Below are 26,362 nucleotides of genomic sequence, written 5' to 3'. Positions count from 1 at the left end.
AAGTTTTTTTGAAATGTCATCATAACTTAGAAAATATATGGACCTAGTTCATGAAACTTATACATAAGGTTAATCAAGTATCACTGAACATCCTGCATGAGTTTCACATCACATGACCAAGGTCAAAGGTCATTTAGGGTCAATGAACTTTGGCCGAATTGGGGGTATCTGTTGAATTACCATCATAACTTTGAAAGTTTATGGATCTGATTCATGAAACTTGGACATGATAGTAATCAAGTATTACTGAACATCCTGTGCAAGTTTCAGGTCACATGATCAAGGTCAAAGGTCATTTAGGGTCAATGAACTTTGGCCAAATTGGGGTATTTGTTGAATTACAGCCATAAATTTGAAAGTGTGTTGGTCTAGTTCATAAAACTTGGACATAATAGTAATCAAGTATCACTGAACATCCTGTGCGAGTTTCAGGTCACATGATCAAGGTCAAAGAACTTTGGCCACGTTGGGGGTATTTGTTGAATTGCCATCATATCTCTATAAGTGTATTGGTCTAGTTCATAAAACGTGGAAATAAGAGTAACCAAGTATCACTGAACATCTTGTGCGAGTTATAGTAGTTTTCAAAATCAGCACTGCTGCTATATTGAATCGCGTGATGCAGGTGAGACGGCCAGAGGCATTCCACTTGTTTATGTATTACATTTGATATTCCATGAAATTTAGTACATGTACAGTATCTGTCTTATGTCATTACCCTGGTAGCCTTCTAATGGTTCATATTAAAGTAGCCTACTGCTAACTCTAATACTGTACAAGCTGTTATTTTCGCATACAGGATTTTTTGCGAATCGCGGGGGTCCCGACATTTTCGTGGGTTATTAAATTCGCGATCTGAAGATGTAAAACACTTCCACAGCATTTCAAAGAAGCAAAACTAGTGGAAATTATGTACAAATCTGTACTCCTCAATCGTTTTACTGATGTGTTATTGTACATAAATATGTCCCTGTAAAAACAGTTACAAAATGCGGAAAAAAGGTGTCTTAAAGGTGAATGAAACCTTTAGAACAAGATACATACATGTAGCTTGTGTGAAAACAGAAAAATCAAAGAAACAGATCAACGAAAGTCTGAGAAAAATCAGACAAATAATGAGAAAGTATGAGCATTTGAATATTGCGATCATTGCGATCACTAATACTATGGAGATCCTCAAATTGGCAATGCAACACAGATGTGTGATGTCACTTGTGAACAACTCTCCCCATTACTTCACTTATTGCCTCTTTTATCACATCTATCCGTAGATCATGTGTTCTTTCTATAGGAGGGCATGTAATACAGATTTTTAAAGAATACATCATCGATAAAGAGTTTGTATCACCATAAGAAAGAGCAAAAAGAGACATTTTGAGGGTATTTTATAGTCCATCAAAGGGAAAGTTGTTCACATGTGACATCACACATTCTTGTCGCATTGCCAATGGGAGGATCTCCATAGCATTAGTGATTGCAATATTCAAATGCTCATAACTTTCTCATTATTTGTCCGATATTTCTCAAACTTTCTTTGTTCTTATTCTTTGATTTTTATGTTTCGACACAAGCCTACTTGTTCCAAAGGTTTAATTCCCCTTTAAATGTATTGCCAACTCGTCCACTCACCACATGGTCTACATGTACTTTTATTTAGTCTAATGCCATGTCATCCATCAACATTTCATCTAACAACCGTTTGGTCCAATCATCATTTCGCCTTTCTAATACGATTTCATTTTCATTCATTTATTTTGCACATTTAACACTTTGTCCATTCAGACCAAATGGTATTGGCTATTGAACCAACTGGTGATTAGACAAAATGGTGAGTGGACGAATTGGCAGTTATACCATGTGGAAAGTGGACGAACTGATGGTAGACCAAATATTAGTAGACAAGTTGGCAATTGGAAGAATTTGCATTTGACGAATTGAAAATAAACCATTACAACACGTGTGTTCTGGCATTGCCCCCCATCCCCTTTCAGAAAGAACTTTAATATGAAAAACATGGAAACCTTGATTTTTTATTGGCTGCTTTAATAGTCCTGTAATATCATGATGAAGTTTATGATGCTGTCTGATTGGGTTTTTGAATTACATGCGGTAAATTATAGATTTCTCATACTGTGAATACACAAGTTGGTGTTCTGCTTTGCGCTGACCTCTCAAGTTTAACAGCTTGATTTATGATTCCTGCTGAAGCCACAACTGAACATGGCTCTGACTTTTGTTTAACTGTGCACAATGTCTGTCTATTGGATGCATTCAAGTGCTTGTACAATGTATGCCTAGTTTTTGAATGAAAAAAAAGTCTTTACCTGAAGGTTATTTTCTCTTGGTAAAGAAATTTTGACACAACATTGATTATTCCCCAACATTTCCCCACATTTTCTGCATGGGAGGAACGCTCATTGGATCACACTGCGCATGCATATTTTATGTGGACATGATGATGCATGTTTTTAATGAATATTTCAGGTTGATTGCTGTGCTGAAGGCCTTGTCTGTGTATTTGAGCACAACTAGAGACTGTTGAGATGCCATAGAAAAACAAAGTCAGCTCTCGAAAAGGGGAGTCTGATTTGGAGTTGTTTAATGTGAAAAAAAAAAGAAGAATGGACTGAAAAAAATTGTTTTTTTTTTCTTATTATTTTTTACTGTTGTCTTTTAGGCCTACTTGTTCATATGACCAGTGAACTGAAGTCCATTCGTATTATACCGGTAAATGTTTAGATTAATTTGTGCTCAAGGGCAATCAAATTTTGAATTCTGTTTTCTACTCTTTGCTCTTACCAATATGCAGTGAACAGTGACCCATACCTTGATATATAAACTCTTCAGGGGCAAATACAAGATATCATGTATGAAACAAATTTAGAGTCACAGGAAGTGAGTTGATAGTTTTCTGACTTGTATTAAAGAGAAAAAAACAGAAAAAAAGCTCTTACTAAGAGAGATATCTGTTGAGAAAAAAAATCACTGAGGCCCTAGCTGCATTGAGCTTGGTCCAGAGGACTGACTGTTGAACATGATTTTTGATAAAATCATGGAGCTATTACAGAGAGGGAGGTCTGGCTCTCTCGAACGCTTTGCCCCATGTGGCGGCACCACTAATCCCCTCACAGCAGGGTGGTCCATCACGGCACTTTCACAGTTACAGGGGCTGGCCGCCCGTAAATCAGATAGGGAAAGTTGATTGAATGCAATTTAAAACACCGTCATTCAGAATTTACAGATCATAATCAACGAAATATCATAAAAGTTAGGTCTAGATCTATAGAGCTTCAAATGCGTCAATTCTAATATTTTTTCCGAAATGGTCCAGAGCTGAGGCCTGTACTAGTGTACTGTGTGAATGAGCTGAGCGCGCGAGCTCGGAGCTCCGGCATCACACTCACCTTCAACTTACACAAATAGGAGTACGTGGGGCATCGGAGGATACTCGATGATGCAACAATCGCCGTAGAAATGCCCCGTAGATTCGTCGTTATATTTTCAAGGCGAACACGACCGAACAAAAAATCTTACCATCAAAATCAAGTTTGAAGTATGTTTTTTCCCCTCATTGTAATTTCTAAGACAGGAGCCTACAGGAAAAGGTTTAAATAAAGCAAGAAAGACAGACATACATAAATGATTAATATCCAACTTTCTCCGTACATACTGTGGCTGGGTTGAATCAGATTGTAACGTATTTGGTATGTATGCAAAGGGGATCATCTCAGAAGTTCAACCATACATCAAAGACGTACATCAGGAATCCTTACGAAGAGATACATGTATGGATGTTGGAAGAACAGTAAGTCGTGTTTCGATTTTGAAAAAAAACAGAGCTTGAAGGAAGTTATGTGGAAGAACGTCGTTTACGGCGGTGCTTCGCAGGGACCTTCAAAAAATCACTGACCTCAGATTGTACGAGCAGGCTTATCACCTTACATAAGCAGTTTCTTACTTACGCCTGGCGGCTCGCCGATTAATGTTCGATATTGTTCCTTCACCAGAAGGAAGCGATAACAAAGGATTAACAGAGGAATTGGAAGAAGGATCTCCTGTGTTTAATAGCTCCATGATAAAATCATGAAAGTGCCTTGTACGTAGTACCAATACCATGTAAGCCTCGAACTATGTAGGCTAACATGCAGGGCTACAAACAGCTCCCAAGTTGTAGTTTATAGGCATTATGAAAGTGATAAAGCTATCACTGTCACAAGAGACATACAGTACATGTACATGTACATCAAAACTGAAAATATACAGTAAGAGGGTGATTTGTTAGAGAGCTGAGGACAACTGGGACAAGAACCCTCGAGATCATGGCTGTATAAAGCAGAACAAGAAAACAATTATAATGGAGAACCCAGGAGATGTGAACGTATGATGTGTGATAGATGGGTAAAGTGGTAAGATGAAACAGGGTGTGTTCATGCTATTTTCTATAGTAATAATTCCAAGAAACATAAATATTTTAAATGGCAATTACTTACTAAAACGTTCTGATTTTTCATCACCACTGATTCTTCTTTATTTGAAGACAATGAAAGATATTAACATGAGATAGGATATATTGGTACAGTGCATCGCTGTGCACATCAATTTTTTGCTTACTATTTTTTATAGTCATGTATGTTAATGAGTCCACTCTTTAAACAGTGGTCTCATGAATAAAAAAGCGTGGATAACCATGGCAACAGGCGTCAATTTGGCATACTGTAACAAAGGGTGCATCAAAATTATTTGGACATTTTTTAATATACATGGTAAATACGCGTAATTTATACAGGAATTCTGCATAAACAATGGGTTCAACCAATGGTTTTAAAAACCACCTTTGTGAATGCGGGCCAGTATGCTAAGCTGGAAAAGCATTTTTTTTACAGATGTCTTTAAAAAGTCAGGGATCTGGGTTGTTATATTTAAATTTGTGTCCATACAGAATTACAGATATTACATTTTAGATAACATGTTTCACGCATAACTACAGTACATTACAACATGTTTCATGATAAACATTATTGTTAGATCTGTCTGACAGTGAATTCAAACCTATATCAAATATAAATGAATATTCATTAGATTCTCAAAGACTCCATACAGGTATATCTGTAGCCATCGGTCAGGAAAACTAACACATTTGATACCCATTGCATTGGTATCCAGTTGCAGAAAATGTGAAAACGAGTCATCCTATACATGTACATGTATGCAGGAGGAGATAATTTTGAAGGTCGTCAATTAATAATAGACAGTACAGTAACCTTATCACACCCTCCGATTTGATAATATAAAGCAGACATGAATGTTCACTTTTGTTTCATGTACATGTAGGAAGAGCAATTAATTTGAATGTAAAGAGGGAAAAAAAGATGATTAAATTCAAGGATTCTAATTAGTTTGCAGTGTGTCATACTTGATGTGTGTGCAAGAGGTGTGTCCTTTCATTAGCTTATCAATTTATGAACTTAAAGGGGAATCCAACTCAAATAAAAAGTTGTTTTTTAGAGGTAAAAGAAAAAAAATCAGACAAGCTGATACATGAAAGTTTTAACATTATTGGACAAACAACAAGAAAGTTATCAATTTTTAAAAGTTAATATCACTATACCCATGGAGACTTCATATTGGCCACATTTGTGATGTATTAAAGGCAATTAAGGACTACTCTTCCACGTAATACTTCAATGTCTAAAATGGCTATAATGTCATTTTTCAGAAGTTTTTAATACTTCAAATTATATTTTTCTTTCATGGGGACATACAAAATATGCTACCTTGGTTACATTTTGATAATACTGCCCCTGGGGGGATATATACTTAGGAGAAGACCACAAATCCCTGGGGGCCGTTTCATAAAGCTGTTTGTAAGATAAGAGCGACTTTAAGAACGACTGGTGAACCTTTCTTACACGCTAAACCATCGCCAATGATTATACCATTTACCACAAGAAAGGATCACCAGTCATTCGTAAAGTCGCTCTTAACTTACAAACAGCTTTATGAAACACCCACCTGATAAAGTACATGGTCTATGGGAAAGCTCTCCTTGTCCTTTTGTCATAATTTAATTACCCATTTGCCAATACATAGGGATCTCAATTTTAAAAAGTCATAACTTTCTTATTGCTTGTCTGTTTTCTTTCATACTTTCTTAATTCTGTTTATTCTTTTTTTTTCACATATCCAACACATTTTATGACCAAGGTTGGAATAATAGCTTTTCATTTTGAGTGAAATCAGGGTTTAGTTTTAATAGGTAACTTTGTAAAGAACCAAGTTTCACTTTGTATGTCTGAACTTGAATCTAATATGAGTAAAATGTGTAGGTGGCCATGGAAATTGAGATATCCTATTTAAAAAAAAAATGCTTTGAAGTATTAAGAGTAGCATTCATGATCCTGCCATGCATGTGTACCATGTTACTCTCCCCTCCCTTCTACAAAAAAAAATGTCTTCAGTTTCACCGGTTAAAAACTGCTCTTGGATTTTATAATTTCTTGTGCCTAAAGCACGGAGGTAGAAAAATGCGCTTGTTTATGCCAAGTGCTGTAAAAGTTTCCTCTCATAATTCTTCATTAGCCTGTGACCTTTTTCTCAAATTCCATATATCATCTCTGTGTCTCTTTCTCTTTGACTCTCTCCATCTTCACTGCTCTCTTTATCTCTCTTCAGATCTGTCCCTCTCCCTTTTGCTACATGTACCTCTCTCTTTTTCTCTCTGCACTATATCTCCCTCCCTATTCCTTACCCCACTCCCCAGTTTCTCTTTCTTAATTTCCCTTGCCCCATACATGTATTCCCCATCGCTTCTCCATTGATCTCTTGTTTACAAGATACTTCAATAAGCCATCCTTTACCATCTAGAAATAATTCTCCTTAAGTTAAAGCTTGCAATTTGTCTTGTCCTCTCGTAATGGGAAGACAGGCCAATGACAGCATTATTCTAGGGGGTAACTTAAGTCTACTGGACTGGTAGAAAGCAAAAGGTGGCCAGAGAGTTACAATGGCCTTTAAATGGGAAGTTCACCCTGAGGTCCCTGACAAAAAGTTTATTGCAAAAATAAAAAATAAATAATGAAAATGTTGGTGAAGATTTAGGAAAATCCATCAAAGATTGTTAATATTTGGGTCATCGATTTCACCTAGTATGACTGGTAAAGGGTATGTACATCATGTAGATTGTCAGTCCACTTCGACAAGATGATTTGCGTGAAATAAATAGAACAAAATAAAAATAGTGTACAGTGGCTGTATCACTCGAACACACAATCAAAACCGTACATGAACAAGAAAGGTATGGAATTTCAAAAGTTTATCTCCTTATTAAACAAAAGGTTGATTTGTATAAATAATGAGCAACGAACACAGGAATTTTGTGATGAAAACTGGACATGAAACAAGAAATTTATGGAATCATAAAGTTCTCTTTAAAATAGAAGTTATTGGATAATTTTAGTGTCACTAAAAGAGGTCTAGTATTAAAATTTAAAAATCATCCTTTTGATTATAAATGGAAGGGTAGGGGGTTCTTCCCCTCCTTCCAGCGTACATGTACGGATGGCATTGCTTGGGTAAAACAAATGTATATATTACACAGTACCACAGCAATACACATTGCTTGTACTAGTATTTGGTTTATCATGTCTCCAAAGTTTACTAGAATATTAATTGGTTAATTGACATTTCTTTCAAAAAATATTTGTTTACTTTCACTGTTGTTGCAGTTATGATTTTAATCAAGTATTTCACTGTTTATGTTTATATATTATGTTTTTACTTTGTAAATCTTTCTCAATTCAGCCACTGGCTGCGATGAAATGATAATAAAACCTTCAATTCAATTCAAAAATGTATTTTTCAACTTTAAATTGTATTCACTCTGCAATCCTATAGCCTCTTCATACATATAAACTACTGTACAATCAATTGCATGATTTGGGGAATGTACTCACTCTCTTCTAATGCAGTTCAGGTGAACTTGGCAGTTGTTTCTAAAATTTGGAAACTGTATTCATTGATATATGAGTTGTGGTGGCCTACACGTACTTGTAAATATTTTACTTGTATCATTGGCCAATTACTATAAATAGTGTTTGTTCCATAGCCTACAATAAGAAAATATGATCTCGCGCTTTGTTCATGTACACATGTGGATATTTTAAAAAACTATTACTATAGAAAGTTAATAGCTTTGTTCTGTTTCAGTATGAAGTTTTAATATATAGACATGGCCATACTGGCTCATGCTTACTATTATACTATTTAATATCACTCCTGACTTTAACCCTCCTCTTTTCTCTAAATTTTACATTTCAGAATAAAGTTGTTGACATTGATGGAGCCAAAGTAAAATTACAGGTAAGCATAACGTCTTTGACACTTTCTATATTTCATTCTTTTGTTTATTAAAGGTGCAGTACAGCATATACTACAGTTCATGTACCTCAATACAGCTACAGTACCAGGTATTCTACCTGTATTTTCATATCGATTTCTAGATTTTCAAAAAGGGTCAATACAAGAGTTTTACTGCCATATTACAAACTAGACTGAAGCCATACAACAGATCAGTCCGCAATCAACATACCAGCTTTAATGGTTGTTTTCATTTGCAATACTAATAATCACAAACAGGAGATCAGACATGTCATTATCAAATTCAATTATGATGATTATCCCTCCCATTGCGTCATGATAATTGAGAGCCCTCAATAAAGACATGTATCCTTGGATGTGCAATTGAAAAACTTTCAATGTTATTGTAGATCAATGTGGTATTGATTGTGAGAGAAATGAGCATTATTGGTGGCATTAAAAAAAAAACCTCTCATAGCATGTGTTGCAAATTTATTTTCTGTCAGCCTCTTCTTGTTGGAATGGCTAGGATTTATGTTATTTTTCAGAGATTAATCAAGGTTTCACAATACCACCTATTGTGTTATCTACAGTAGATATGGACATACACTTTTTACATGATAGATTAAAAGTGAAGTTGCTTATTTTTCAAGTAATTCAGGAAAATGGATAATCTTGAAATAACCGGATTTAACCAGATATTATCATTCAAATTGGTAATTTTTCAACTATAAATTGTACATTTTTACTTTTAATTTACATGTACAAAAAATAGTCACAAATTTATAAAAATTTGTGCACCTTAAACCTGGCATGATGTTTAAAGTAGTGAAGAAAAAGGTGAGAAAAAAAATGAAAAAGGAGGAAAGGAGAATTTATTTAAAGACAGGTGTGATTTTATGAAACTATATGTCACTTGTGTATTCGATTGAGAAAAAAATTTCTTCTTTTATAGGCGATCTTGTTTCCCATTCCTTTCAAATTAATGTACCCAGGACCCACCCTGTGCTTTGTGTAGGCACCACAAGGTTTCGTAGGCAAAAAAAAAGAGAAAAGAAATGCAAATATTATTTTCATATGCCTTCAAAGGTGAGTGTATAGTTTCTAATCATTTCAAGAAAAGAAAATATATGAAATACCATACAAGTGGTGGAAAATTCATCCGTTAGTTCAAACATTGGGTGCAATTGACAAAACTCAACATGCGTTTGACTTTAGTGCATTGATACAGACTCTCCCGTCATACGTGTATGCACAACGCTATCACTTTCCCCATGCATGTACGATACACTATTTCCTTCTCTATCTTGCATCTCTTTTCCTGGTAGCAAATGAACTCTTCCCACTACATGCTCTTGGTACATGTTCATGAGAGCGGCTAGTTAGCCTCTGAAAGCAGTTTTTGTACGCCTGTACAAACCAGCAGCGTACCACCATTCATCATTATACTGGCGCTGGCTCACACACACACACTGCCAGTCTGTGGGTGTATTCAACTCCCACATAAGTGCGAGTGTACACAGCCAGCCTATTGCTTATTACATGTGCATGTACTGTATCTCTCTCCATAAAAACACCCCCGCACTCCTTTATCTCGTTCTTGCATTCTGTTTTTCACAATACTTCAATACTAATAGTTAGTTTTATAATAGTCATTGATTTGTATTTCATCTTTTTTTTTTCTTGTTTCCTGTCCCTTTAATATCCTTTCTTTTTTTTTGTTCAACCATTTTCCTAATTTTAGAAATTGATATTCCAATCTCTATTGTCTTTTCCACTGTGATTTTTTTCAATGTTTCATCTGTCTGTAATTAAAAATGTTTTGCATTTTTTATTACTGTACATGTACATGCCTATCTTTCCCTTTCCCTTATCCTTTCTTTCATATTGCTTGTGCTGAAAAATAACATATTTGCATTTTAAAACATATTTACATTTACATGCTCTGTTTGAACCTCTTGTTTGTGTACTGAAAATTAAATGGTGTGTTAGATATAAACATTACCATATACATATATAGACATAAATTTTAAAATGTGTTTTTTAGATCTCTTGAATAACTTTAAGGCACTACTAGATGTAGTTAATGACCTGTAGTGGGATGCCAACAGTATGTGTATATGAAAGCTTGTGAAACAAATATTACGGGGGAAGTACCCCCATTTCCCTTTTCTTCCCTCTTTCATCCATACCTCTTATTCCTTATTTACAAATCTATAATTACCTACTAGTAATTCTCTCCCATTTCCTTGCATTTAAGTTTGTTTTTGTAGGTAGAAAATTGACCATACATCAAAAAGGGCCTACATCAAGACAATACAAATGATATAAAAACAGTACATCAAATATTTCATCCCCCAATGTAATGCTTTTGCAATTACCGGTAATAAAACAGAAAGCTTTAAACTTGAGATGTTGCTTTTAAACAATGCAATAAATTTAGGCTGATAATCAGATGCAGATAAACACAGACTAATGGAGTCTGTATGATACACTGTGTACACTGTAATGTAATCTGCAGATATTAAATCAACTTCCTGTCATCCAGTAATTTGTCCTTTATCAGTACTTTACAAAAATAATATTGTTTGCCATTGTCCCTTTAATACTTAAATTACATATGTATGAATTCAGGAGTCTGCAGCACTTGAACAACGATTTTGAGAATACAGGTCTACATGCATTTGTTATCAGATGATGTATGTAATAAATAAAAAATAAAAAATAAATTTACTGTGCATGGAGGCAAATAAACCCTCCTCCAGTTGGTGAAGAGGCTATAATGAAAACCACTGTAGAAGTAAACGTAGAAGAAGAAAACTAATTGCCAGGGCAGGTATTATATACCTGGGCATGATTACTGCTGGAAAAAAACAACAGCCAAGTCTACTGGCACTGTGGCAGAGTGCAATGCTTTATTTGCTAATAAATGGAGAGTTTAATCACTCATCGTCAGTTAGAATTTCTCTTCGAATTCTTTTCATGATTGTTAACACAGCTAGAATTTATTTCTGCTGGTTGAATCATGGACCTACTACTACTTTGTAGTAGGTCCATGGTTGAATCAAATGTGAAAAAAATCTCATGGACTAGCATTGTCTCTTTATACTCTGTCTCATCACTTCTGTATGCTCCATGACTCTAGAAGCAGAGAGCAAGCATGAGTGCCGTACTCCCCTTGATTAACATACACTGACATTTGGATCACATTCACAGTGGCATTCCTCGTCTGTTATGCCCATGACATGTGGGCAATAACCAGGAGACTGGCTATAATGACACGACTGCATCATTTTCTACAATGTCAAGTACAGACCGCATGTTGTCGGGGACATATCAAAGTAATAGTCGTTTGTTCCCAGGAGTCCATTTGCTTGAACAACTTGTACTTTGATTAGGTGTGTTTAAAAGATGTGAATGTAAATGGTACATATAGGTCTATATGCATTTTTAATGCACCTATTTTTGTAATGGTCATGGTGATGATAACATTAACATTTGATAATGATGATTGTGATAATGTAGAATGTAGAATGTACACATGTAGGCCAATAAAATAAATTGCTAAACCATACACCAAAAGACAGAGCAAGAGCAAGCCCCATCGCTGTGTCTGCCCCTCTGCCGGCTTTTGCTTGCCCACACTGCAACAGACTTTTATGGGCAAAGATTGGTCTATTTAATAGCCATCTTCTAACCCACAGGAATTTTTTAAGTCTTTGCTAGTGAAGGATGAACATCATTACATACAACACAGGCAGCGGTTTTATGAGATTTTTAAAGGGGGACGAGGGTACATGTACCTACTCCCATAGTAGGCTGCTGTATTTGACAATCAAATGGAGGGGGCACATCCCCCCCTCCCTCACCAGAATTGCTACCATTGGTAGCCTCTTGTGCTATCCTGTTATTCTCTCTCTCTGCTATGTAATGTATATGTAGGTAATGCATGGTTCCCAGCTTTCCAAGAAAACAAAACTCCCTGATTTTTCCCTGATGAAGTTAAAAAAAAGTTGTTGCAGTGAATTACATGTATTTTCAGTATAACAACAATGTATACTATTTTAGTACCACCATCACCCGTCATTCAATGGATGTTGTTTTTATATGCAACAAAATATAACAGAGTCTGACTGACTACCATGTTTTCGACTTTTGGGCTAATCAAAATTCCCTGATTTTTCCTCTCATTTTAGGCATTTCACCCTGATTTTGAGGTATTTTTTATCAAATTTTTCCCTGACTGGAAAAAAATGAAATATTTTCCCCTGATTTCTCTGATGGGCTGGGAACCCTGTAATGAGAGTAAGCTCACTGACCATCACCTGGATTGGTAAAGCTTATTTGTTGGTGAAATATTATCAGGTCTTGAATATTGTCATTTGGCCTTGGATTTTGTTGGCCCCACTACCCAATTACATTTTCACCTCTGTGCAGTAATGAATACTATAAAATCAATGCCTAATACAAAGTACTATCCTGTGTATAGCGGCCTATTCAACTAAGTCCTGTTGGAGTAAAAAAGTTTTGGTGAAGCTGATTTTTGGTGGCCACTACAGAGGGACATGAAATGAGTGGCCACTGTTCATGTTAGACAGGTGGTCGCTATAGACAGGGTCTACACTGTTAGAAAATTTATCCTTAAAATAAAAGAAGTTCCTGCAGCAGAGTCTCGAGAACACCTGTAATCTTTAGCCAGATTGGGTAATCTTACAGGAAATTGGTATTTGGTGTATGGAATCTTACAAATTTCCTTATTAAATAAAACACCCTTTTCCCCTATTTAAACAGACCTGTTCTGTTTAATAAATTGCAGACAAATTCCTGTTTTATGAATTTACAGAATGATTATGTTATTGCTTTCTGCAAAATCTTCTTTTTTTTCTGTAAAATCAGGTTTTTTTTAACAGACTTGTACAACACATGAATTTCCTGCGGGGAAATTTTAAGTGGCCTCGACTATAGCATGTGGCCACTATACACAGGTGGCCGCTACAGCAGGTTTGACAGTAATTAGTACTGAATGGGATCTTTGATTATATTTTTAAATAGTCGATTTGCTATTAATATGAGAAACAATGTTTTCAATTCTTCCTCTGTGATTGTGGAAATAATCCCATTTGAGGTAAGGCCTCCATATATTTTCTGTACAGAAGAGAAAATGTACATGTAGATCTTGATCTAATAACGAAATGAAATGTAGGTGAGTCTGCCCTAGTCAAATCTCATAGGATTACACAAATTTGTTGGACTTAAAAAGAAAAGGAATACATGAATATGCTTTGCATAATCTGTTCAGATAATTTGCTTCAGCTTGAGCAATTATCCTGCTTAAATTGCAGTTTGACTTTAATAAGTCGTGCAGGGTAGAATGGACTGTATTTTTTTCAACTCTCATACTAGACATAAAAGGATTTTTTTTCTTGATTATAATGTAAAGTCTGCTGCTGGTATACAGTTGTATCACTATCACTGTGCCATGTTAATTAAATATTCAAACAATAGGGTGTCTTTCATACATCCTTAAATAATCAAAGAGGGAAAATTCATTAAGGTTCCATTCCAGTATTGATAAGTGTTGATGTATTATCAATAATGTACAATGGGAAAGGGGGTCTGCAGAGCTGCCAGTTAGTAGGATTTTACCCTACTTACATGTACATTGTAGTAGGAATTTTAAGGGGAAAGTGACACTAGGATTTTCCCCTATAAATTTTCGAACTTGTAAGAACAATGATTTTGTATGTTTTTTCAAAAATTTTAAAGAAAAATAGGATTTCAGTTTTGATAATAGGATAAAAAGAAATAAAGAATGGGATTTTGTTTTACAATTAAGGTTGGCAGCCCTGAGCCTGACATTGAACATTATTGTCCAAGTGCAATGTATTACATGTTCATACAAGTTGTACAAAAAAAGCAGATCGTTGTTTGTTTTAGTTAGTTGAGCAGAGGAGGGAGAGATGGAGACAAGTGGGCAGTGAAATGAAGTTAATCCATGATCAACACCTCTCAAAGTCAGTTGTACAGTGTTCATTTACAATTCCATTCATTTTATGAGGTTTTATTTCCATATCCATAATGTTACAAAACTGATATAATAACATGATTATGCTGAACAGCTTTTACAATTACATACATGGATATGTATGAAATATACATGTACTCATGTACATGTAATTAACAAATATCCTCAAGTAATACACCACATGAATGAAGTGCTTAAAACAGAAATGTGGAGTCAGAACCTTAAAGAAGAATGCTTGTAGATAAGGATCCCTTTTTAGTAGGCCTACTTAACTTTTTAAAGTCATGTGACTGCATAATTGAGACTGAATCACACAGAAAAACAAAACATATAGAATGACACAGAAACATGATGAAACACTCGTAAACAAAGATAAAGACATACTTGTAGGGAAAAAAAGTGTGCACCAGCCAACCACCATGGTTTTTGCAATTCATTAAATTTATTAAAAAAGATAGCCCAATCAGTAATTAAAGAGTTTGTCAAAATTGATGAATCATAACCCACACTACATTGATCCAAGAAGAACTTCAGGGAGGCCATCAGTGAATAAGGAGAAAATGAGGTTTGGGTTTACTCAAGCGTGGCACGTGTATACTGTGCCAGCTTCAAGTTGATTTTAAAAGCTTCTAGCAGCAGTCCGGAATAAATGTGTTAATGAAATTATTGTATCTTGGTTTTGATATGACTTTAACAACAAAATTTGACAGAAGTAGACAAAAAGATCAGGTACAGTATTGAGCTGCATGTAATTACAGAAAAACTTGCTCAGCAATTTTTACTGTATTTTGGTATGGTATGGGTCACATATATGTACCTGCACATATTTATTAAAACTTGGCCCTTTACATCTCATTATCACTCACTTTTTCTTCTATCTCATTACAGATCTGGGATACAGCAGGCCAAGAGAGGTTTCGAAGTGTCACACATGCATACTACAGAGATGCCCATGCGCTTCTACTACTTTTTGATGTCACAAATAGGCAGTCATTTGAAAATATACGGGTATGGTATATGACATCTTTTGGTTGGTTATTTTGAGAATATTTCCTTTTGGGGAGATCTGTTCCCCCCCCCCCCACTTTTAAAATTGTGTACGCCTATTTGTTTCATAAGATTTTGTAAATTTAAAGAAAATTAGTTTTCAAAGTAGGACTTTATTATAGAATCATTGAATCATGAAACGTAATGTGAGAGATTATCTACACGTATGAGTAAAATGTCCTGGCTTCCTCATTAATTCTTCCTCTATTTGCTCTGTTTACCTAATCAATTCTTTCTCCCCACCCATGGTCCCACCTATTGAAGCGTTCGTCTAGCGCTGTGTGAAACAGATATATTCGTGCCGTCTCCCTTACACCTTCGGCAAACAGGGCAGCACTCTACCGCTGAACACTTGATGGAAATAGAATAGTTAAGCCTGTCGCCCTTGAGAGCAGCTGTATAAATTTTCTATAATCCTAAGCAGGCTGCTATCTCCAAATTTCCATTGGTCTGTGTCTGTGCGAGTTGTGTGTTATACATGTATGTGTGATCATTGGGACTTTGATTTTGGATAAAGTATATTTTCATTGTTTTTGCAGCTATCACACCACATGTATTTCAAGTGACACAACATTTGCTCCGGACTTAATTTCGACTAAGATGCAGGGTTAGGGTTGCTATAGGGTTCATGTTAGGTTTAGGGTTGGGTTTAGAGTATGATATAGTGTTAATCCCTGGGTTGAAGTTGGTCATTGGTGTTGAATTTAGAGGGAATAATTGTCATAGAACCGTATTTCAATATACACACAAATACATGTACATGTACCCTAGTCAATTTCATGTGCAAAATGAATAGATTTTCAGTGATTTTCAGTGTATTTATGTATGAGCTCGGTAGGTAACATTCACCTTTGATTAGTCCTAGCTTCCCCCCATGTAATCTAACAATGAATCATACATTGTACAGTGTTTACAATAGGCAAAGAGAACTCTGATCAGCTTAATTTAAGGCAGTAGGCAAAGCATTAGGCCTAAAAATCTTTTCCAGGATTTAAATCAAAATCACATATCCATTTACTGCTGTGTTCACTATTGCAAACTTTAAGGTTAACTCTAAAGTGGACGTAAATCCATCAATATATCTACGTTGGGGGTGTTGCAAGAAAATATTTGAAATCAATCGCAAGTTTCTGCTGCTAATCTACAAGTGATAGATCAGTTATAACCATATCAAATTTATTTTTACCAATAGATGTAAGAAGCAGACTAGTATTAGTGTGGATTTGCAATTAATTGCCAGATTTGTGACTGATTTTGTAACCTAAATTAAGACTTGCAATTGATTGCAACTTTCTTGCAACATCCCATTAGAGTTTTTAAAGCATACAAGTAAATATGAAAGATAATCCCATTGTGTTGTGGGTTGACCTTCACAAGCTTTACTATCTGCTGTGTCCACTGGGCATTCTCAAGCATAGTGTATGGCAAACCACAATTATGTTTTGATTTTTTTTTTATATAGTTAATGACTTCTGCTGTGTGTTAGGCTTTCAGATATTGTGGATTATATGAGATCTATACATGTGTATCCCTCATTTCACCAGAAACAGGTCTACTTTCAGTGAAGTTAATCCATAGTATACTATTAATCAGGCCTACTAGTAGCATTTGTATGTGTGTGAATTGGCCCAAAAGAATAGATATTACATTTGCATTGCATCACAATGAAAGAAAAACATTTTTGGTGATCAGAGCAAATATTTCATATGAAATTGTGGTGCATTTTATTCTTGTGTAATCATAATGTTCTTATATATATTTTAATTTTTCCATTTTGTTGTTTTCTCCCTTTTATCACTCCAGGCATGGGTGGGCGAAATTCACGAATATGCCAATGATGATGTAGTCGTCATGTTGCTAGGCAACAAAGCTGATATGACATCAGAAAGAGCAGTAAAGAGGGAAGAAGCTGAGAAATTAGGAAGGGTAATGTGTTTGTTTCATTTTTGCTGGTATATTTAGAAATAAACTAACCTTTTCTCTTTATTAATTTTTCATCAGATATTTATGTAACCAGACACTATTTGTTGATATTAACATGAACAAGTAATATCAGAAACTTCATTCCAATTCTTTCTCTCAATTTCCTGCTTACAACCCCTCTGCAACTCTCTATATTGCTCTCTCTGGTTTCTATACAAATTATATTGGAATAAAAGAATGAATTATTAGACATGTCAGATTATCTCATCAGTCTACGACCACCCTACCCCCCCCCCCCTTTCCCTGTTGTGCACCTCCCTCTCCTTTCTATTTTTTCTCTCTCCCTCTCTCTTTATATTTTCTGTATTTATGTCGTTTTCTGTCTCAATTGCTCTCCACTTCCATTCTCTCATTTACATTTACACACTTAACCTCACTGTCTCCTTATTTTTACCCCTCCTCCCCCGCCCCCCCCCCCTCTCTATCATCCTCTCTCCCTCTACCAAATCTCTTATTCCCCACCTTGTCTGGAGGTATGTTTGCTATCATACACAAGCGTATTAAATACTTCTATTTGTCAAATTATGATGTATTGCAACACTTCATTCTCTGTTTACACTTCACCTCCCCCCATCTCCCTTTACCATTCGCCATCTGTATGTCTGCCCAGAACTCTCCCTCCCACGTACATGTACACAATCAGACATGCCAGTAATAGATAATGCACATGAGACCAGAGCGCTCCTTTCCCCTGCCCACGCTCTTCTCCTGGTAATTGTAATCCTGATTGCAAAAAACAGACATGGCTCATCATAAAAGAGCAGATACTGCAGTATCTCCTTGGTGTTTCCTCCACTATATGCCTACTATTCAAAAGGTATAATGAAGAAAGTCTTAGGGGAAATTGCTGATGACGAAACAGGTCCCATTTCAGTTTCAATTCCAAGTCTCATATTGCGAAATAGTTAACTTCTCATTTTTCTCATTCCTCCTTCTCTCTTTCTATCTCCCTCTCTCACTATCCTATTTTTCTTCTATGGTCAGGTCATTTGTCTGGCATCCTTTCATGTTGACTTCTGTCTCTCTCCTTTTTCTGCCCCTCCCTTTCTCTTTCTTGTCCTCTCTCTAATTCTTCCTTTCTCTTTATTACTCTCTCTTCCCAGACCAGACTCAAAATTGAAATTGACAAATCAAAAGCTTATGAACTAAAAAACACACCAATGCAAGCTTTATACATTTTCACGGCTTACCAGGTGGATATTTTGCTTACGAATAGCTCCATTTATGGGGCTTTGAAAAAAAACCTTTCTTGTGGTTTTCCCTGGCCTAAGGACTGTGAAGTCATTGTGTCAGAAGCATTGTGATTCCTTTGGTTTGTACAAGAAAAACTCCTAGTATCATCAAATCACAAGCCAAAGAACAATTGTCATATTTTGTATTTTCCATCTATTTAAAATGTGGATAAATTCACTGGTGAAAGAAAACATGCCATCATGGCTGCCATGCTTGGGGTGATTTTCATTAGTTTATCAATGACTATTTATTACCATTTACCTATTATTGTTCTTTTTTTATTCCATGTGCTTTGATTGTTATTACCATTATTATGGGTCGGACTATTAAAGTATAAGGATTTTTCCCCCTTTTTTGATTTTTTGATACCCCTCAGTACAACTCTGAATCATAATGCCATTTCAGATTTCTTCACCGATTTGTAATTCACATATTTTAACTTTGTATCATGTATGATTTTACTGAGAGAATAAGACAATTTTAATTTGAATTACAGTCGTTCATAACCAGTAGAAATCAAAGTGTCAATCTAATATAAATTGATGACAGAATACCATATTCTTCATGACAAACTGAATTTCCATTTGTGTTTATGCTTTTCTCCATAAAAGCTTTTGATGATCAATCTCTTACTCTTTTTTTTCTCAATAGGATAACAGTATTCCATACATGGAGACAAGTGCAAAGACAGGGCTCAATGTAGACTTGGCATTTATAGCAGTAGCAAAGTAAGTTTAAAGGTCAAGTCCACCCCAGAATAATGTTGTTTTGAATCAATAGAGAAAAATCAAACTAGCATAACGCTGAAAAGTTCATCAAAATCGGATGTGAAATAAGAACGTTATGACATTTTAAAGTTTTGCCTAAAAAAAATATATGCACAACTCAGTGATATGCAAATATGAGAGTCGATGATGTCCATCACTCACTATTTCTTTTGTTTTTTATTGTTTTAAATAAACAATATTTCAATTTTTACAGAATTGACAATAATGCAAAACTTGACTGAACCATATAATATTAAACGATGTTAATTCCAAATGTTCAGAGAGGAATAAAACTTAATTTCACATGACAAGGGGGAGAAAATCAGAATATTTCATATTTGATGTAATAGAATACAAAAGAAATAGTGAGTGGGTGATGTCATCAGTCCCCTCATTTGCATACCAACCAGGATGTGCATATAACTGTTGCGTGAAATTAAGAGAAATTTCAAAATGCCATAAATTATTTTACATCCAATTTTGATGAAATTTTCAGTGTTTTGCTTGTTGGATTTTCTCTTTTTATTCAAATCAACTTTTTGTTGAGGTGGACTTGTCCTTTAAGGTGAATCAGTCATGATAAAAGTGGTAAAGAAATTTTACAAAGAAAAAGGAAATTCATTTATCAGAATAAAAGGGTTGTGTAAAATTATTAAGTAATAAATTATTAAGTAATCCATTTTGGAAAGAAGTTTTACTTGTTTGGTCAGACTTGCTTGAATTGTTAATTGATGACATAGCCTGTCAGCCTCTTTGGAATAATCATCAAATAAAAATAAATAACAAACCAGTCTATTTCAGGTCTTGGGATTTACGAGGAATACATTTTGTTAATGACATTCTTAGAACAGATGGTACCTTCTTTCCATACTTTGAATTCCAACGTGCTTATGGTATACAAACCAATTTTCTACAGTATTACGGTCTTTGTGACGCAATTAGGTCTGGTTTTCCCACAGATTCGCATATAATTACTAAATCTATTGAACCGATCATTCCTGAAGCTCTGCACCTTGTTGTGAAAACATGTGTAGTAGGGCTGGGACTAAAACCCGGGTACCCGGGTCCCGCCCGGAAGCCTCGGGTACCCGGGTAGAAAAATCAATACCCGATACCCGAAAATTGCTCACCAGTATAACGTACATGTATTTGATTTGTATTGCGTAGTGTAAGACATGATTGTAATTCATCACAAAAGTACACAAGTCTCATTTTAAATCTCACCAATTACCCTCAAAATATCCATAAATATACTAGTTTTTCAAATGATGATGATGTGACTGAGATCGTTCAATCGTCGCCATGTTTCTTTTGCAGCGCAGTGACGTCATCCAGCCACTGCGACGCAAGCCAATTTATGAATGAAAATATAGTAAGCATGCGCATTGCAAGCCTCAGCCCCACGGAGTATTCCGTCAAAACAAGTCTGCAATACTCTGTCACCTCGTACCAAAATCGACTTAGAATTCCACTTTCCTTTATTTCATATGAATTATGAAAGGTATTCTCAGAGGATCTGTTTTCTCACCAATACCACGCAGGTAAGCAAATTTTATTACTTCTTGCTTTTCCGTCAAAATCTTACGAAGTAGCGTCGATATTGCATCGTGTTTGTGAGTTTGTAGAATCTATCGCTACGTGAACAAAGTCAATTGATTTCCGGGTTTCGGAGCATACGAAGCGCCAGCCAATCACGTTCTTGTTACCATTTTCAGTTCATCATAAACCGAAAATGGTAACACGATCGTGATTGGCTGGCGCATTTGACGCTCTGAAACCCGGAAATCAATTGACTTTGTTCACGTAGCGATAGATTCTACAAACTCATGAACACATGTAATATCGACGCTACTTCGTAAGATCTTGACGGAAAAGCAAGAAGTAATAAAAATTTGCTTACCTGTGCGGTATCGGTGAGAAAACAGATCCTCTGAGAATACCTGTTATAATTCATATGAAATATAGAAAAGTGGAATTCTAGGTCGATTTTGGTACGAGGTGACAAAGGATTGCAGACTTGTTTCGATGGAATACTGCGTGGGGCAAGGGAGGCTTGAAATGCGCATGCTTACTATATTTTCATTCATAAATTGGCTTGCATCGCATTGGCTTGATGACGTCACCTATGGGGTTTTTCCACTAGTCATATTTCAAGCGACAAGATTTTCGGGTACCCGGGTACCCGCCCGAAAATTACCACGGGTACCCGAAAAGAAAAAAACCCGAAAGTCCCAGGCCTAATGTGTAGGTTGCTCAAATATATATCGCTCCCTTCTTAACTTTAAAGTTGAAGAATGTAAGGCTCTTGTCAGCTGGAAAGATCTGTTAGGTTTTCGAGATGACCTTTGGGTTGCTTTTTGTTTGATTCCTTTTCAGGCAACAATGGATATTAACTTAAGATGGTTTCAAATTAAAATTTTAAACAAAATATTGTATATGAAAGATTCTCTGTTGAAATTTGGTATAGTAACAAATATGAAATGTACTTTTTGTATTGATAATGATGAAACAATTATGCATATATTTTGCCTTTGTACTCACTCTAATGTAATATGGTCGAGAATAGAATCATGGATATTTCAAAATACTCGAGTGGTGATCGTATTAACGAATGAAAACAAATTTTTTGGATTTTGTGGTACAAATAATAATGCTCTTAACTGTGTCATGATGATCGTAAGAAAAGAGACATACTTAGCCAAATTGAAAAAAGAGTTACCTTTATTTACCTCAATTATATCGGCTTTAAAACTTTATTATGAAATGAAAAACATATTTATGAAACAAATTTCAGAGCAAATAAGTTCAGAAAGAAATGGTTTCATTTCAGAAACTTTTTTGAACAAGCTGGCAATCTGTCACATTAACACAATTATTACCAGTGTTTATTTCTTAGTTATATGTATCAGACCCCTTTTTCTTGCCAAATTTGCTTTGGCTGTGACAACTTGATTGTACAATAAGTCAGTTTGACTACATGTCTATGTATCATTATTATGAATTATGTATATACCATGTTTATTTAATGTTTGTCGGAAAAATTGTAAATGTTTTACCATGTAACTATGCCTTTTTGAAAATAAAGAACCCTGTGGAAGGGGAAAAAAAGAAGGAAAACAAAGTAATAAAAGGGAAAATTGAAAATTTAAATGTCAAAAGGAAATTGTGTAATACTGAGAGAGGGGCTTCACTGATCAACAGAAGTATTAAAATTTTCTGAAAATATCAGTAAATGAAAGTGATTTAATAATGCTCACTGAATTTTGAATCTTTACCAAGACTTGGATAGACTTTGATTTGTTTAAAATATAGAAATCTGAAATCCTCTAGAAAGATTTACTTTAACATTTACGAAAAGAAGATATTGTAAATGTCATTGTTGAGTTTACTGTAAATACATGAAGTTAAAAATTTTATGTTAGTGTATGAATTTACTCTGGCTTTTTCAAAACTTTTTCCACTCCGTACAGAGACTTGAAAATGAAGAAGACGAGACGGCCAAATGACCCAAAGTTCAATGTCCGAGAATTTGTGGAACAACAAAAGCAGACGCCATCGGGCTGTTGTTCATAGAACTATCATCATTTTGTCTAACCTATAACCTGAGTGGTTGCCGGTGCTTGCCAGTCAAAGTGACACAATGGATACTACTCAAATTGGCAATGCAGGCAGTGGGAGGTGTCAAAGGAAGATATTTGCAGACTCTGAGAGCTGATTGGCTGGTCAATCTTCAAGAATTGAAAACAGAATTGATTAGTGATAACGGATGCACGGATTTGTTTGCGGATGGATTAATTGATTGAAGACTTGGGATAAACCTCACTGAAAAGATGTATGTCATGGCGCGATGGAATATCATCATTATTATCATCATCATTATCCTCACTACATGTAATAATAGTGTGTAGTTACAGCATTGGGAAAGCTACAGAAGAAACATGTATGAACATCAGACACTGCCATTCATCAGGAGCTCACATTGATCAGTCCTCCAAGACGCAACCTGCAAATTGGCAATCTGAGAGGATAGGAAGGAATTGTGAAGATGATTGATTTGTATGGTAAACATAGAAAGGGTTTTGTTTAAGATTTTACTTTACAAATTGGCTGTAAATGTTAGATTGTACTGGGATTGTGTCAGATTTGTTTGGAAGAAGGCAAGGAAGCTTTCATGAAGACGGCATAACTTTGAAGAGTAAAGATGAATGTTTCCTTTGTATAGTCACATATCAGTACTTCACAATGTGAACGTGCAACATGATGCATGTAGCTCATTAGTTTTGTGAGGAGCGATGTTTGAAAAGAAGTATCATTTCATATTTTATGAGGAAAGCAATTTCTTTGCTCATTGGTTTTCAAAGTCTTAATCAAATTCTTATTGCACCCCTCATGTGAGTTTTCCTTTTCATAGGAAAGTCTGAGATCTCGTATATTTCTGTGCTAGTTATTCCTGGTATTAAATTTTGAAGAATAATAAGTGCATACAGGTAAATTTTGATTATTACTGCCCAAAGTGTACCGTATTTAGAAAGTGTATTTAAATTTCATTTCTCTCTATGTACTGTTGTTATTTATTCAGTATTTTTCTTCTTTTTCTTCTACTTGACCACACAGATGCTTATTAAAAAATTACATGTACATATCCCCAGTAACAATATGAAAGAATTTTTTTGAAGCATGAATAAAAAAAATGGAAGACTTTTCACTAAGTTTAACTACTCTATCAAAAATAATTGCTTTCTTTTTCAATTTGAATGAACTCTGATATAGAAATGGGATATTACATGTACATGTATTTCATGCACAAATAATGGTGTACAATTCATCTGTTTGAGAATACATGCATCCCTAACATTCCCTATCAGGAAAGGCATGTTGGTCAAGCACACTTTCCTAACTCAAGTGAGGATTCAACATTTAAAGGACAAGTCCATCCCAACACAAAGTTGATTTGAATAAAAAGAGAAAAATCCAACAAACACAACACTGAAAATTTCTTCAAAATCGGATGTAAAATAAGAAAGTTATGACATTTTAAAGTTTCGCTTAATTTCACAAAACAGTTATATGCACATCCCGGTCGGTATGCAAATGAGGGAACTGATGACATCACTCACTCACTATTTCTTTTGTATTTTATTTTATGAAATGTCAAATATTCTAATTTTCTCCTCATTGTCCTTAAGAACAAATTTTTACTTTTCCCTGAACATGTGGAACTACCATTGTTAAACATTTTATGGTTCAGTCAAGTTGGTCCTTATTTTCAAATCCGTAAAAATTGAAATATTGTGTAATTCAAACAATAAAAAACAAAAGAAATAGTGATTGATTCTCTCATTTGCATGTGACTAAATTGTGCATATAACTATGTTTTGAAAAATAAGCGAAACTTCAAAATGTCATAACTTTCTTATTTTACATGTGATTTTGATGAAATTTTCAGCATTATGCTTGTCTGATTTTTCTCTATTGATTTAAATCAACATTTTCTAAAGTGGACTTGACCTTTAAGGAAATATTTAACTGAACAATGAATCTCAAGCACAGCTGATAAGAATTAATCAACACAATTATAAGTGAGACCCCAACAAAACTACAATGTTTTAAGTGAGGTTTTTAATCACTTTGAATGAGAAACGCTGCAATCATTGCATGGTGTTAGCGAGACTGGTCAAGCAGTCTCAAATTCTTTTTTGCTGAACTATCATGATGATCACACCTTTGAATATAGTGACAACTCTGGCATTGATTGGTGCAGTGACAATGTAGATCAAAGTAGGTAGACATGATCCCTTGATCAGCTGGAAGATTGCAATCAGTACAACTCTACAGCCTGCTGATTGAGGTTGGCCCCGTGCTTAAATAAATGAAACGTAATGAAATTACATTCAGAGGGCACAGGGGGCATGTGCTACTCTGTTCCGTACAAGTGATGATGATAATTGGTCCATTATTGATAGTGAACACCTTTTTTGTCTGTCACCCCCCCCCCAAAAAAAAAATAATAATAAATGTGCTCCCTTTATACTGTATTGGTGGGTCCATCCCTGGAAAGATACTGTAATTGTAATTGCTCTTTTGTGATGCAATTGCTGTATCACAGTACTGGTTGCCATACACGATAAGAATCTCTTTGGGAAGAGGCCTCAAATCAGTATGTGCATGTTCTTTTTGTGTGCTCCTGGCAAACCTTGTCTACACATACTAGAAGCATTAATATTGGATCCAATTTTTATTTTGGTTTTTGTTTCATTCTGATTTTACCCATCAGATGATTTCATTTGTAAAGTCCAGTATAGGTTTTGTATATACATGTATGTATCCAGGCATGGCAAAACACACAAAAAGTTGGATTGTGTGATTTTCAGTTGGAGGACTTCAAGAGTTGTTTTGGTCTGATGTTCAAATTTTTGGTTTTTAGTATTTTTTTGAAAGAGAAAACTTAATAGACATAAATCTGGCCAGATATTAACCTGACAGGGTCGGCACTCTCTTTCTGTGATAACTTCAATTTTGCACATGAACCACAGATGAGACGTGACTGTGTTGAGGCTGCCAATTGCCAAAACAGCTTTTAATATCAGCCTTTTGGCAGTTGTTGAGTACCAGTTAAAAGTCCTACTGCAGTGCTAGCCTAGTGAAGACACTTTGAATTAAGCTCAGTTTTATATACTCACTTGCTGAATAAGGCTAAGTGGTCGAAAGCCCCCGCCCTAAGCCCTTGAGAAGGCAGGGAAATATTTTGAAAAATAATCTAAAAACCAACATCGGTAATAGGGGAATTTTAAGAGCAACAATTCAGTTGATCGAGGTGGACACCAAGGCAATGCCCTACATTGTACATCACTTTGGGTTTAACACTTTTACATTATAGGAATTACTCTTCAGAATGGCAATTCCATGAAATATGTACGTCTGACCCCATGTATGTGAGACCTTCATGACATTT

At 35.3% G+C, this 26,362-nt stretch overlaps 1 protein-coding gene across 1 annotated transcript; it reads left to right on the top strand.

Moving 5' to 3' along the window:
* Positions 1 to 3,706: 3,706 nt before the first annotated feature.
* Positions 3,707 to 25,405, top strand: LOC129269379 (ras-related protein Rab-37-like). Its single transcript, XM_064106077.1, has 6 exons — positions 3,707 to 3,805; positions 8,317 to 8,358; positions 15,269 to 15,388; positions 17,231 to 17,353; positions 19,295 to 19,371; positions 22,881 to 25,405. The coding sequence occupies exons 1-6, from the start codon at positions 3,707 to 3,709 to the stop codon at positions 22,981 to 22,983; spliced, it is 564 nt and encodes a 187-aa protein (XP_063962147.1). The 3' UTR covers positions 22,984 to 25,405.
* Positions 25,406 to 26,362: the final 957 nt, after the last annotated feature.

The sequence above is a fragment of the Lytechinus pictus genome, chromosome 10 (assembly GCF_037042905.1).
Source record: "Lytechinus pictus isolate F3 Inbred chromosome 10, Lp3.0, whole genome shotgun sequence".
Lineage (NCBI taxonomy): Eukaryota > Metazoa > Echinodermata > Echinoidea > Temnopleuroida > Toxopneustidae > Lytechinus > Lytechinus pictus.
This window is presented reverse-complemented; position numbering and strand designations above follow the sequence as displayed.